Raw genomic sequence first — 14656 nt, 5'->3', positions numbered from 1 at the left:
GTCCATAAACATGCAATACAAGTTTATCAAAATGGTTGCACTTTTTCATTATCCCTCATGTACAGACGCAATCAAACCGAGGCTGCAATTTTCATGTTCTTTTGTTGTGATTAATGCTTCCCGGAGATCACTCTTTCTCAAAATGTTTATACATCCAAACAGCAGGTGTTAAGTACCATGTGGTAGCTGTAAAATGTTGCTATGTACTTTACTTAGTGCTGTTATATTTTTCTTGTCCTTTTCCTTGATTCCAGAAGTTGAAAATTAAGCACCGCTCAAACCGGCACTAGAGGGCATGAGGAATGTTGCACCTTTTCATTATCCCTCATGTACACGGGGGAGGAAGTGTTACACGAAGGATGGAGTTCTTGTGATAACTTGTTTGGAGTTCTTATGATAACTGTCACGGAGTTCCTGGAAAACGTTACGGATTTCTGTGGAAAACTTTTCTATATACTGGGAGAACTCGCGTAAAAATGATTATTTTTAACTTTAAATGGGGAGTTTGAGGTGCTAAATTAAACTTTGATAATTAAGCTTGCCCTACATATTGTATTATGTTTCAGAAAAAATCATTTAGTCAATATTTTGTCGCCTTTTTAAAAAAAATCTGGTAGTTTTGAGAAAAATTTCCAAATTACTTGCTAATTCGTACATATTGACCTTTTCATTTGTGATCTTCTTCGTTGCTATACTTAATTACCTAATTATTATACAGAGTTGCAAACATAAAGCCCGGGCTAATATATTTATACCCGATTTTTCAAATGTTACGGAGTTCTTGTGATAACTTAAAATATGTCCTGGAGTTCTTATGATAACTTTTGTGACTGCCAGTGTGTTTTTGTGCCTAAATTCACGGCACGTTTAAGCGTATTTTATTAGTCAATAAGTGTGTAAATCATTATGAAGCATAGTACGCTTATCATTTGCACAAACATTTGGTTATATAACGTTGGTTTTTCAGTTCAAGAGATATTTTTCTTACCTCCGTTTCTTGTGTTTTTTTGTTTGTTTTGGTCTTTGTGTGTGTGTGTTTTGTTTTATTTTATTGGAATGGCTGTAAACATACTTGATGTAGAGCATTTACTTACAGGATAAAATTACGCTTTGAATTTAATACTCAAGCATGATTTCGTCATATATACATTATTCCTGGCTCCTGGCAGTTTTAGAGAACATTAAGTAACTATGCTATCGGTATGCATGTAAATGGTTTTCAGCAAAATAGGAGGTAGTATGCACTACCTTTATCTAAATTTAATGAGGTGGGTGTCGTCTTTATGTATTCAACGGGTATTTCAATTTCTAAAAGGTATCAGTTTTTGTCATAGAAACGTATAAAGTTCTATGACAATGATATGACGATAGAAAGTAAGTCTTCAATAAGATATGTGAGTCACCGTAAGGTTCATGCCGTTTATCGACCTTGTTCCTTTCTCTATTAAATCCAATGTAGCATCACGTGACGTACAGCAATTTCCATATTTCGGAAAATTACTGCATACATTTTTCTTATCAAAGTTGGAGTCCTAGTTGTGGAAATTTTGCAACAACTTTTGCTGTAATTGATTACAAAAATATATTGTCGAACTTCTTTCGCTCGAACCCGTAGGGCACGTGCAAATCTGTCGAAGAGATCGGTAGTAATCGGTTGATTTTTTATGCATAAAAAGATCATACATTTCGGGTACATGGGTGTGAAGGGTATCTGATAAATGATATAATTTACTTAGCCGCTTCTCGAGGGAAGCCCAACTACTTATTGTTTGCTTTAGAAAGGCGGTTGCTTAAACCATGTAACTGAGAAAAAAGTGTAAGTTTTAAACAATTTTTCCTTGGCGGTTTAAGCCATGTTACTGCTGAATACAGGTGACCGCTGATTCAGGTTTTCCTGAAGATTTTTGTTTGCTTTTTTGTTTCATTTTACGCCTTTTCCCAGCAGTATTTCAGTCATACGGGCGGGTAGTTTCCTAACCGTCGTTCCTGGAGGGTTACACTACCTTCCTCCGTGCTAAACTACCAAAGCATCTCCCGGGGATCGAATCCACGCCAGAAAGGTAACTGGAGTAGAAGTCATCGACTCAAACACCTCGACCACGGAGGCGGTCCTTCCTGAAGATAGCTTAGCACCTGTTTATCCTATATAGACTGTACACCAAAGCAGTTTCATGTCTTCTCCAGATATATTGAATGTTCGTGTTTTAATTTTGCCACATGACCTCAATGTTGCATTTGCGGAAACTTATGACATAAAACTTTTGTTGACGAACAGTATACTCAGAAACATTTAGTGCCTTCGTTGGGTTTTATGTCAATATGATTTCGCACAACTTTAATTAGGAACTAAAACACGATCAAAACCAACGTTATATAACCAATTTTTTGTGCAAATGATAAGCGTACTGTGCTTCATAATGATTTACACACTTATTGACTAATAAAATACGCTTAAACGTGTCGTAATTAAGCACAAGAAACACACTGGCAGTAACAAAAGTTATCATAAGAACTCCAGGACATATTTTGAGTTATCACAAGAACTCCGTAACATTTGAAAAATCGGGTATACATTTATTAGCCCGGGCTTTATGTTTGCAACTCTTCACTATAATTAGGTGATTATGTATAGCAACGAAGAAGATCACAAATGAAAAGGTCAATATGTACGAATTAGCAAATAATTTGGAAATTTTTCTCAAAACTACCAGATTTTTTTTAAACAGCGACAAAATATGGACTAAAACATTTTTTGTGAAACATAATACAATATGTAGGGCAAGCTTAATTATCAAAGTTTAATTTAGCACCTCAAACTCCCCATTTAAAGTTAAAAATAACCATTTTTACGCGAGTTCTCTTAGTATATAGAAAAGTTTTCCACAGAAATCCGTAACGTTTTCCAGGAACTCCGTGACAGTTATCATAAGAACTCCAAACAAGTTATCATAAGAACTCCATCCTTCGTGTAACACTTCCTCCCCCGTGATGTACACACTCAATGAAACTGAGTCTGCAATTTTCAGGTAATTTTGGTGCGATTTATGCTTCCGATAGATCACTCTTTCTTCTTTCTTCTGCACTGAGCTTTTAAGTGAACTTCTATCACTTTGCTTTATCTGTCCTCCGTTGTAAACAACAATGTCTATAATCTGAAAATCATTCTATCATAAAATTTAAGGTAGACCTATAAATTCTAAATTCAAAAACCGTTTCATATTTATATGTCATTCTGCTTAAGCCAGTGATAGGGTGGTGTAGCTTAGCATGAACACAGTTGAACCAACTGATCCGTTCTTTATGAAAGGGCATGGCTATACGCTTAGATATTTTAATTGGTCATTTGATTTGGTCATTTACAAAACGTACATACAATGTCAAACATAAGCATTGGGTAATACATGCGTAAAATCATTCATGAGAATTTAATGAAAAACATTGCAGTGATTTTAACTTTTTTAAATTTTTTAGAATTAAATTTAGATATACTGGCGCTTCGAAACAAGAACAAAACAAAACAAAACAAAACAAAATAAAAGACTGATAATAGGACTTGCAATTTCAGGACGAGTCATAAATGTGTCAAGCGTTAGAGGAAGAATTGTTGAGCCAAACCAATCAAATTACAGCACTGCTAAACATGCAATAGAGACATTATCTGACTCACTACGACTGGAAATGATCAAGTTTGGAGTTAAAGTCAGTATAATTGAACCCGGCAACTTTGGGAATGCCACAGCGATAGGATCTGAAGCAGTGGTATGTCATGGATTTTCTTGAAGAACTTGGTTGTTTCTAAACATTTTTGTCACATCTCGGTGGTCGGTTCACTGAACTGGATAACTAACCTGTAATTACAATTGTTTTCCACAAGTGACCATATGATTATCCCAAATGATTACTAAGTCAGTGCTGACAGAGACAAATGGTCATTGTACTCAATTTAGGAGATTAATTATCCTGGACTACTTAAGCCTGAGAGACAACACTTATATAAAATATGTAAACGTTTTTGTCGATTATATAGTAGCGACAAATGTACGTTTTATTTGTATTTCATCCTTATTGATTTAGTACACGTGTAGATCTACTTTTTATGATTAAAAATACTAAACTGATTTTATTCGTTGACACAAAAACCTGCTTATTTTTACAAGATAAAGCGAAATAACCAAGAAATCGACGAGATGTGGGAATCTGCAAGGGATGAAGTTAAACAATCGTATTCAAAGGAGTTCCTGCAATCCTGGATAAACCCTCCAGTAGGAGGATGGCCACCAAAAGCTGATTCAACCGCTGTTGCGAAAAAGGTTGTGCATGCGCTTTGCAGTGCTTACCCAAAACATAGATATCTCATTCAGGGGAAGGGATCAATAGTACCTTTCGTGGACGAATTTGTTGTAAGTTTATCAATATTTATCTGCATATTTCTACTTACCTTTTATATTTTTGAATAGACAATGCTCATCCTTTTGAAATATGATATAGGCACTAGTTGTTTGAATTACTTATGAATGAAAACAAATCACCTTTTTGAAATGTTTCAATATTTGCAAAATATATCTAAACTCATCGTTTTTCAATGCACTGTGTAATCTTTAATTATAATGTACCTGATTAAACTAGCGATGTTGAAAATTATCAATCCAACATAGAAATAAAGAATCAAGAATTTTAGTATGTAATGAAATTAGACTTTGATAAAGAATTTAACAAATATACTTGGTCAAATACTTTATTGTGCTTTTTCAGGCATTGTCACTTGTACATAATATGCTACCAACGTGGATTGTCAACGCATATATGTCTTGGTGGAAAAAGAAATTAGTTCGAAGCTCGGCGCTGTAGCTAATGTTTTGGACTGTGTTGAAAAAATCTTATTGATGACCTTGCTAAAATCCGGTTCTGAGGAATAAACAATTAAAATGAAATATTTCTTTATTAGATTTGTAAACAAGATTATTCGATCAATTGGACAATAATTATGTCGGTAAACACTGGCATTATCTGGAAATGTTTTAATTTTATTGTTCGGTTTTGAAACTGCAGGCACAGCGAATATTTTGAATATTTGTAACATATGTGTGGTCTTATTACATTCTATGAGATATTTTTTTTAGTGTTTTGTATAACGTACAGCAGTTAACAGACAGCATGAATATATGTATAGTTAACAATATTTTGCAGTAGTTTCGTTGTTTATCTCTTTCTATATGGAGATCTCTCTTCTCTATATAAATATTCAGAGGATTCTAGTTTAATTCTTTAGCATTCAGCGGTCGGTGTGTAGAGTGCTTATTTGATATAGGTGCGTAAACCTAAATACACCGACATTCATGCACTTATAAACTTAATATAATTTTATATTATGCAGATTATCATATGTTTAAATCAGCTGCACAGTGTGTTAACATATTCTTTCCACATTCCCTCTATACTATTCAATGAGTTGAAATTAAGTCTATACATATTTTTACCAATAATCTTTAAGGCCAAATAAACTTTATAATTTTTATTCAAAACACTCGTGTGCGTTTGGTTAAGCTTAATTGTATACATATACTCGTACATTATAACGTAATCAATAATGATATAGGGATATAATTTATATAATTCTTTTCACATAGACTCTTTTACACAGCGGTCAGTTGGTATGAAAAATCGACCAGATGTAGTATTTGTATTGTGTGCAATTAATTTACCTTAATTGTATACATTATAATGTGATCGATAATAATATAGGAATTGATCACATTCCCGTGCCGCTCTTGCGATACCGTAAAAATGGTATTGCATGACCGTGCATATTTTTAGCGTGACGTCATTTACGTTATACAAACATAGTGTAAAGGCGCGCAAAATGTTAGTGTTATACTTTAGGCGCGTCAATAAAAAATGGTGCTTTTGGTCTTTATTTTTTTGGTATTTGATAAATAGTATATTAAATTCGTGAAAGTTCATTACTGAATTTATTGAACTCCTTTAAAATAAAATAAAATTATCTAACTCGTTCGGTAAATTCAGTATTAAACTAACACTCATTTAATATTCTCTACAAGATTTATATATTTGGGCTGCAAAGCAGCGGAGTCTTTAAGAACTTTTAAAAAGTCGCGAGATTTACTGCGGAACGACATTATTTACTTTGCGAGTCGTAAATAAAAACAAAAGTATATTAAAACATCCACATTCATCAACTTTACACTCCAGGACCAATTTAAGATTTCTTGCTTTGGTGAAAAACATTTTTATTAACATTTTCCTCAAACGGAAAGGCAATGTTTTCTTATCCCCGCAAACAAATTATGGACTGTGCAAATGCCTTTAGTTTACCAAGATTTAATATCGTGGTACCAGGCTAAAATTAAATCATGCGTAAACACGATTCATCTGTAAATAGCAAAGGTAATTCTGAAGGGGAACTGTTTTACATGAAACAAAACACATTGGTGTTGCATCGGATTGTATCTGTCAATCCATCCGTTTATCTACATTTAGGAAATAATTTTGTTTTGAAGAAATTTAAATGTATATATATTAAAGTTTTGTATTTTTCTTTTGAAATGATTTGGATAGTTCTGTGCGGCTTCAAACACTTGAAGAGACGCCTTTAATATAGTAAAGCGATGTCACACGTGTGTGTGAATTTTTATTTATTATGCTGGTTAGATTTGGTAACGGGTCTTATGCATTAATGACTTATATACATGTATACTACATTGTATATGTTAATGCTCTTTGATTTTTATTGTTGGTCATTTGCTTATTAAAAATTTAGATATGGTTTGGTTTAAACATTATTTTTAAGCTCACATGCGACACAAGTTCTTGCAACTTATATTAATCACTTTCGAGTCCGCTTCCTGGAACCAACCAGTTCTGGTGTCATATGCAGACATATGTTCATGACCCGAGAAGGACTCAAATCCATGATCTCTGGGTTGAGAGGCAGACACCTTAACCACTAGGCCACCGCTCCCCTAGATATCGTTTAATTGGGATAAAATTAATAATGTCCAAGGCATCAGGATAAACCATACATGTACGAGCTTGTCAGCTCTGTCTATATATAAATGAGCCGCGTCACGACAAAACCAACTTAATGGGTTTGCGACCAGCATGGATCCAGACCAGCCTGTGCATCCGCGCATTCTGATCATGATCCATGTTGTTCGCTATCAGTTTCACTACTTGTTATAGGGTTTGTAAGCGAACAGCATGGATCCTGATCAGACTGCGCGGATGCGCAGGCTGGTCTGTTCCCATGCTGGTCGCAAACTCATTATGTTGGTTTTGTCGTGACGCGGCTCAAATAAGATACACGGTGTCGGATTCCTGGCACAACACGACATTGAGTCAAGAGTACATGTCATGTCACAGCATAAAACGAGTACTACTAATACGATATCTCTATCTCTAATGTTTTAATGATTAAAATTGTTTAATAATACTTTGTTGCATGCTTAAATCGTCTGCATGTTCCAGATTGACACATGATTATTCACATTGCAATTACTTCCGATGGAAACGGATGTTTACTTTTTGACTATAGTATTCAACAAAAAAGATATTTATGCGCGAAAACCACCCCAGAGTGCACATATGGTTGCCATAATTACTCTGGTGTTGCCCTATTGTGGTGAACTATAACATTTAAAACTTTGAAAATTAGAATAAATCGAGAAAAAAATGGCGGCTATTTCATTTTTATATTTAGAATTTTGACCACAGGACCAGATGTAAAACTGTTAAAAAGTACAGTTATCTATGTAACAGAAAAAAATATTTAGTCACGTGGTATACTTAATAACCCCCAGAGGCCTATGGGAAAATAACATTACAAAAAAGTGAGGGATAGTAAAAAAGAACTAAATTAAGAGATTGATATAACATTTGAAATCATAGCTAACTATCATTCTGAAAAGGTCAGAGCATGTGAAAATGCATGTTCATGAAAATGTTTAAAGTTTTTAGTCAATCTGATTTTATTTTCTTTATCCGTTTGACTGCCATTCCAAACAGAAAATTTAAAAGTCACATAAATATGTTTAAGTTATTATTACAAAATCTTTAGAAGTTAAGAACATTTCCCAGATGGGTAGCGAAATAACACACATTTTATCCAGTTTATCGTAACACACTTTTAAAGTCTAGGTACGTTAAGTGTACGACACTCGATTTGTCACTTCACAAAATAAATTCCAAACATTAACGATGAGATAGGTATATGTTTAAGTGTTTTTGTTCTAATTACGAGTATCATAATTTTACGTTACTAACAACCGGTATGTAACACCCGGTATGTCAGTGTACTAAAACGTCCCGGTTGAATGATATTGCAAACTAGCGACACCACCTTTGCTAATCCACATAATCAATGGAAGTATACAGTACATATTGTGTTATATTAAGTAAAACGCGAGTATTAGCACCCTTCTGTTTCAATGTGAATTACTGGGGAAGAGTCACATTCTGACGTGGCTGAGTGCTTACGCGTCGGACTAGTATTTTAAAGGATTGCTGACCGCGTGGCTTCAAACCCTGTCAGGGGAAAGCCGTTGTTTCCTTGAGCAAGAAACTTTACATTCATTGCTTAGTACTGGTTGGTTCCAGGAACGGATTCGGGAATGCTTCAATAAGCTTACAGCTTCCAACACAATCGTTCTATTTGTATAAATAAGAGTCATCTAATGATATTTTAAATATACGCGTTTGGATCATTGAATTGTTATCTGTTAGAAATATAAAATCATGTTTTACGTACTTACCTCTTTCTTCGTACATCTCGTTACGGAGTAACTTTAAAGGAAGATACATCAAAGTGATCCATTTCAGCACCCTTTATTGCAAGAGATGGTTAAGTTCGAATAAATCATTCGGGGTCTCAAAATGTTCAAGTTTATTACTTCAATACGCCATTGCATCGGTTATTTCTCAAAATAACCTATTCTAAACAATTGGTTTATCATTTAGATTACATGTATATCAAATTGTTAATGATGTTGTTGAATACTGTTAAATCGTAATCTTTTGTTATAGCCTTTTTGCCCTACGTACAAATATCGTATTGTAAAAATGTCTTGCATGTCAAAATATAAATGTAATTGTAAACTTAGGAAAATTTGAATATTCAGCGATGCAACTAAGAATGGAATCTTCGTTTGAAAAATTGTAAACTGAATGTAAAGTATGTATATGTAAAATTTATAATGTACGTGTATTATATACTTTTCTGCACTTTGTATTATACCGCCAAAAAGTTGTATATGTTTTTGCTAATGAAATATTTGGCTTGACTTGCTAACTTTGTCCTATAAAATTAAAGGGAAAAAACAATGATGGCAGAAATAAAGTTAGTTAGATTTTCACCATTTACTCTCAGATAGGCATGGAGTCACTTTATCACAACAGGTTTTACTTTATTTTGACCTCCGTACATAGTCTTACTTTAAAGCGTAAGTTTGACCTAAATTTTAAGCACAATTTTGTTATCTTAAAGAACTGTATAGTTTGATTAACATTGTCAACCTTGAACCTAACACAAACCAATTATTTCGTACCTAAACATAGGCTTAGATAGGGCGCTTTTTATGTCTGTGTGTATTCAAAGTTTAGCTTATTTGAACATTAAACAATGTCTTACAAAGACAATGCAATATTTAGTTATTTCATTTATAAAGCAGCGTTTATAACATCACTATGTCTATCAATTTTTGTTCTTTGGAGATATTACGTCATTTGTCTTGTAGTTTTTCTGGCTTTTAAAGCAATAACTACATTACTGGACCGGTTTATTTACGGATATATTGACCCACAAAAACGTGCTGTATTTATAACCGGCTGTGACACAGGTAATACGAGTTAAAATGTTGAAAATCTGTTATCAACATAATTTAACATTAACTTAAAAAATATCTGATTGTGAAGTTATTAATGTGTAGCTATAATTATTATCTAAGAATAGAAGTAGCTTACCTGAAAAGATTTCATATTTATGAATTTGCTAACCAATGTGGTGTAGAAAGCCTATGATATTCAATCATAACTCTCGACATCTTTAATGTAGATAAAATGCATATGACGGGGTGGGGTGTTAATTCATTGCAATTTTTAACATTTTAGAGATTTTATTTGCACAGGCCTAGGAAACCGTTGTGCTCGGCATTTAGATAGCTATGGGTACATTGTTTTTGCTGGATGTCTAAACAAGAACAGTTCTGGTGCCCAAAGTTTGAAAACCGATTGTTCGTCTCGGCTTCGCATTGTTGAAGTGAATGCTACAAAGCAAAAAAGTATTGAAGATGCATTGTCCTATATTGAGAAGCACCTGCCCAACAAAGGTTTGAATCGTCTAGAGCTATGTTAATAGTCATTTTTCTTATAAAATATTGGTCTTATAAAATATTCAAATGCAAATGAAGCTTTAGTAATGGACACATTTTGCGTTGTAAAGAAAGGCCAAACATATGTTTTACAACGTTGTTATTAACGTTTTAGAATATGTGCTTTGTGCTTAAAACCTGAAGAAAATATTGCTGAATCGGCAATATTTGTAAAAAGAAAAAACAAGGTTCTAATTTGAGTTCCTTACAAATAAGATACTTCCCGATTTTTACAATATTTACCTCCCTTGCCAAAAGTGGCAGCCATTTTTTTTGGGAGGGGGGGAGTCAATATTCTAAATAATATAATTGACAAAATATGGGGAAAAAAATCATTATTAATTGCTGATTTACGGGAATTGTTAAATTCTTTTTATACTTATGCAGCAAAATTTTATTTATATTGCACCAATATTTAAAATATGTTTGCTGTTTTCATGGAGGTGAAAGAATTATGGGTGATTTTTATCTTATTTTAAAGACCCTGTAACGCAATTCTTTATATGGTTTTATGTAATAAATCTGATGCTCAAATGAAGATTTGTCAGTATTTATGTTTTGAAAAGCATTATTTGTAAAGATATTACAATTACAAATATATTTTCAATAAAATCTAAACCAGTTTTTTTCAATGAAAATTGAGTGCATTGATTTTAACGTTTAATTATAATATAATTATATAAACACTTGCTGTACATATTCAACATATTCTTGGATGTTAGGAAATTGTTTGAGAAGAATAATTTTATAATTATATACATTATACATGTATAAAACTTTTGGCACCCAAAAAAATTGGCGACCAGGGGATGTAATAACTCCTGACAGCATCTATACAATATCACTATAACTGTACTAATTGCAAAAACTCAAAAGAAACAATAGATGACTCAGCTATATAGATACTGAGTGAACTTCTGTAACGGAACACCAAAAAATAAAATACTTCATACAAGTAATGTATACCTTAATGATTTTCATTTTGGTATGAAAATGTAAAAATATGCTGAAGATCAAAAATAAAAAGTATTTCAGAATTATTCTGATTACTATCATTTAAGAATAGATATAACCAAATTACAATGACATTTTATTATCTTAAGTGACAGATGAATTGTATTACAAATATAAATGACATTTAATTATCTTGATTGAAAGATGAGTTGTGACACAATTTTTTGAAACTTGTTAAGGACTGTGGGGCGTGGTAAACAATGCTGGTATGGACATGCTCGGAGATGTTGAACTGACCCCCGTGTCACTTTACGAGAAGTGCTTTGAACTGAACTTGTATGGGTATATACGAGTGATGAAAATATTCCTTCCTCTAATTAGACAATCTAAAGGTAAAACATACAAAAAATATACAAATGTATTTATAATGAATTGTTTTTAAATAAAAGAATCAAGTACATGTTAAGCATGTTTGTAAGTAGGAAATATCAAGATTCATGAAGAAATTGAAATGGAAACGATGATTGTTAGAATCGTAAATATGGAAAATATCGTAGGCTCTGGTTTGTTACGTCTGTTACGTGAATACATTGTTCATCAGCTTTAACAGAATTCAACATTTGAAAAGAACTATGTTTTTTTTTAATCAGTAAAAAATGAAATCTGTAAGAACGAAATGTAATAATAATAACAAACAACATATTTTAAATCATTTTAACATAAGGTATATTTTGGGTGTCAACTGTGTTTAATTCCAGGACGTGTGATTAATATGTCAAGTGTTCGGGGGCGAGTGTATGAACCATGTCAAGGCAATTACGAGACAGCTAAACATGGAATAGAGACCCTCTCTGACTCGCTGAGACTAGAAATGGTTAAATTTGGGGTCAAGGTTATTATCATAGAGCCTGGAGATTTCAGTAACGCAACGGCGATCGGATCAGAGCCCCAGGTATGTAATTAATGGCAATGTTACCTAGTACCTACATCATTAATCGAGTGTGTGTCGGTTTGATATTTTATATACTAGTACCGTTTACATATAATGGATCAATATTCAAAGATTGAAAATGGCCGCAGTGGGTTCGAATCCCGCCAGGTACTTTGGATTCCTTCAAATGAGGAAGTTATCCAAGTAGCTTAAGGAACGTCTTGTTGTTCTATTCGGGAGCTCGTTCGTGCCTGAAATAATTCACGGAGGGGCCAGACGTCTGCCTGCGTAAAAAACTGAAAAGTTCCCATATGACCTCCAATGTGTTGTTGCGACGTTAAACCCAACCAAAATAATAATAATAAAAATAATAATAAAGAATCTTCAACATCTTACGTTGTTAAGTGACATCGTAAGACAGAAAACAGACTGCGTAAAGACATATGTTTAGCGGTGAACCATTTATTAGTATTTTACAATCAGTCTGTATGTTTCTCCATATCAGATAGTGAAAAAGACAAATGTGTAAGCATCGTAAAAATCATAATGTTTTATTAAAAAGTTTATATATCAAAACGTTTAACATGAAGGTATGTTGAAGTCTTGAAATCACTGTGTTATCGGATTTCCAGATAACAAAATATGTAGCCATTCCCAAAAGTATGGGTACTGCTGCGCAAAGTGACTTTAATTTGCCGCTGTTTGATTAAAAAATATACATGTATACGTATATGAGATTTGATTGCATTCAATACTGGATTATCACACATGATGTCGTCAGGTTTTCAATCAAAGCTTTAAGTAGATGTATTTCCTTGAGTTTACACAAGTATTTACAGAGAAGTTCTAAATTAAAACAACAATGTATACACGAATTAAATAAGTGTACTTTACTATGGTATTTCGTAGTCTCGCCCCTCAAAAGTCGAGGGCAAAGACACGATAACATGCTCATTTATCGTGACTTCGTCCTCGGCTTTTGAGGGCGCAGACACGAAGAAACGATCTATTTTTGGCGAAATAACGATACTTTAACGAGGTCTTTTTCTGTAAAAATTATCATGGTGGCGGGTAGAAATCGTTGTATCGGTGCCATATATTTGTAATTTCGCCGTAGCTTCGCCTCAAAATGCGAAGGACGAAGACACGATAATAGGCCAGATTACCGAGTCTTCGTGTCGTCATGAGTTCGCCCCGAAAGTCATAGACACGATAAATTGGCCAATTATCGTGTTTTCGCCTTTCGCATTTTGAGGCAGACACGACGACACGACAATTATAGAGCGCCGATCGCCGACGCGATAATTCTGCAGAAAGTAATTTCGTGTTGACAATTTTTATGAGATCCAACATGTAAATTGAATTTATCTTAAGACCTTAACATATTTCATCAGATAAGAAGAAATCAACTGGAAGTAGATGAAATTTGGGAATCAGCAAGAAGCGAGGTTAAACAATCATATACGAAGAAAGGCATAGATTCTTGGATTCAACCACCTAAAGGAGGTTGGCCCCCTAAGGCAGACTCAACAGCTGTAGCGAAGGCTGTTGCGCATGCGCTTTCTAGCGAAATACCAAAACATAGATACCTCGTTCAGGGAAAATGGGCTAAAGTTCCATTTGATTCATGGGTGAGTGACCATATTTCTGCATGCTTTACAGAATACGTTGTCGTAATATGTTATGCAGAGATATTACATATTTAATATTGCCTCAATTCTGCTGAAAAGTTCTTCATCGTATGAAACGTGAAATGATGAATATATGACACATTTTATTGACTTTTCAACGTTTGTTTTCTTTCTTTTATTTTCTTCTCTGGTATAATATAATATCTTATGACTTTTTATACTTATGAAACTATAAAAGCATAAGTACAAAACAGGATTGTTAACTGCTGTAACTTTTGTATAATACCTATCTACATTTATGGTATGTTTCTTGAAATTATTATGTTTATTTGTTTTGATTTCAGTTTTTGACATATGCGCACAACTGGTTGCCAACATTTATTGTTGACAAATACATGAGTTATTGGAAGAAAGACCTTGTTTATCCATCCACTAGATAGGTTTCAGCTGGAGCTTAAGATTTTGCTTTGGAATTATTAAAATGTATTCATAATACATAGCACATTTTGTTGCATTGTATCTCGGTATTTCATATTGTAGCACAGACATTATCAATCGTTACCATGCTAAATATAGTATATGTCCATCTTTCAGTCTAGAAATGCATCATTTTTATGGAAAGTTTTTCAAATATCAACTGACTGAACAGTAAGTAAACCCCAGAAAAAATGAGCCAATCAATGGGTATGCTTTGGAGTGCGGGTAACTAATATCTGCACTCCAGTTAACGCACTGTGCATTGTAACACGGCAAAACGT

The 14656-nt window shown here is 33.5% G+C and overlaps 2 protein-coding genes across 2 annotated transcripts; both read left to right on the top strand.

Moving 5' to 3' along the window:
* Positions 1-3565: 3565 nt before the first annotated feature.
* On the top strand, positions 3566-6707 carry LOC132726458 (retinol dehydrogenase 7-like; the record flags this gene model as incomplete). Its single annotated transcript, XM_060711777.1, has 3 exons — positions 3566-3759; positions 4158-4400; positions 4753-6707. Coding segments are annotated over 3 exons (533 nt in total), but the record flags the coding sequence as incomplete, so codon positions are not given.
* A 2870-nt stretch (positions 6708-9577) lies between these two features.
* LOC132726465 (D-beta-hydroxybutyrate dehydrogenase, mitochondrial-like) lies at positions 9578-14381 on the top strand. The gene is made up of 6 exons (XM_060711782.1): positions 9578-9851; positions 10140-10340; positions 11576-11728; positions 12095-12288; positions 13662-13898; positions 14243-14381. Exons 1-6 carry the CDS (start codon positions 9635-9637, stop codon positions 14336-14338), a joined length of 1098 nt encoding a protein of 365 aa, XP_060567765.1. The 5' UTR covers positions 9578-9634; the 3' UTR covers positions 14339-14381.
* Positions 14382-14656: the final 275 nt, after the last annotated feature.

The sequence above is a fragment of the Ruditapes philippinarum genome, unplaced genomic scaffold (genome assembly GCF_026571515.1).
Source record: "Ruditapes philippinarum isolate M1 unplaced genomic scaffold, ASM2657151v2 ctg2129_1_1_1_1, whole genome shotgun sequence".
Classification (NCBI taxonomy): Eukaryota; Metazoa; Mollusca; class Bivalvia; order Venerida; family Veneridae; genus Ruditapes; species Ruditapes philippinarum.
The sequence above is the reverse complement of the archived record's forward strand: the minus strand, read 5'-3'. Positions and strand labels throughout refer to the sequence as shown.

What these genes read in the sequence shown, in the direction of transcription:
- LOC132726465 (XM_060711782.1), top strand. Translation starts at nt 9,635, where the DNA reads ATGTCTTACAAAGACAATGCAATATTTAGTTATTTCATTTATAAAGCA. An exon ending in TATAACCGGCTGTGACACAG is followed by an intron (nt 9,852 to 10,139) that starts GTAATACGAGTT and finishes TTATTTGCACAG; the next exon opens with GCCTAGGAAACCGTTGTGCT. An exon ending in AAGTTCCATTTGATTCATGG is followed by an intron (nt 13,899 to 14,242) that starts GTGAGTGACCAT and finishes TTTTGATTTCAG; the next exon opens with TTTTTGACATATGCGCACAA.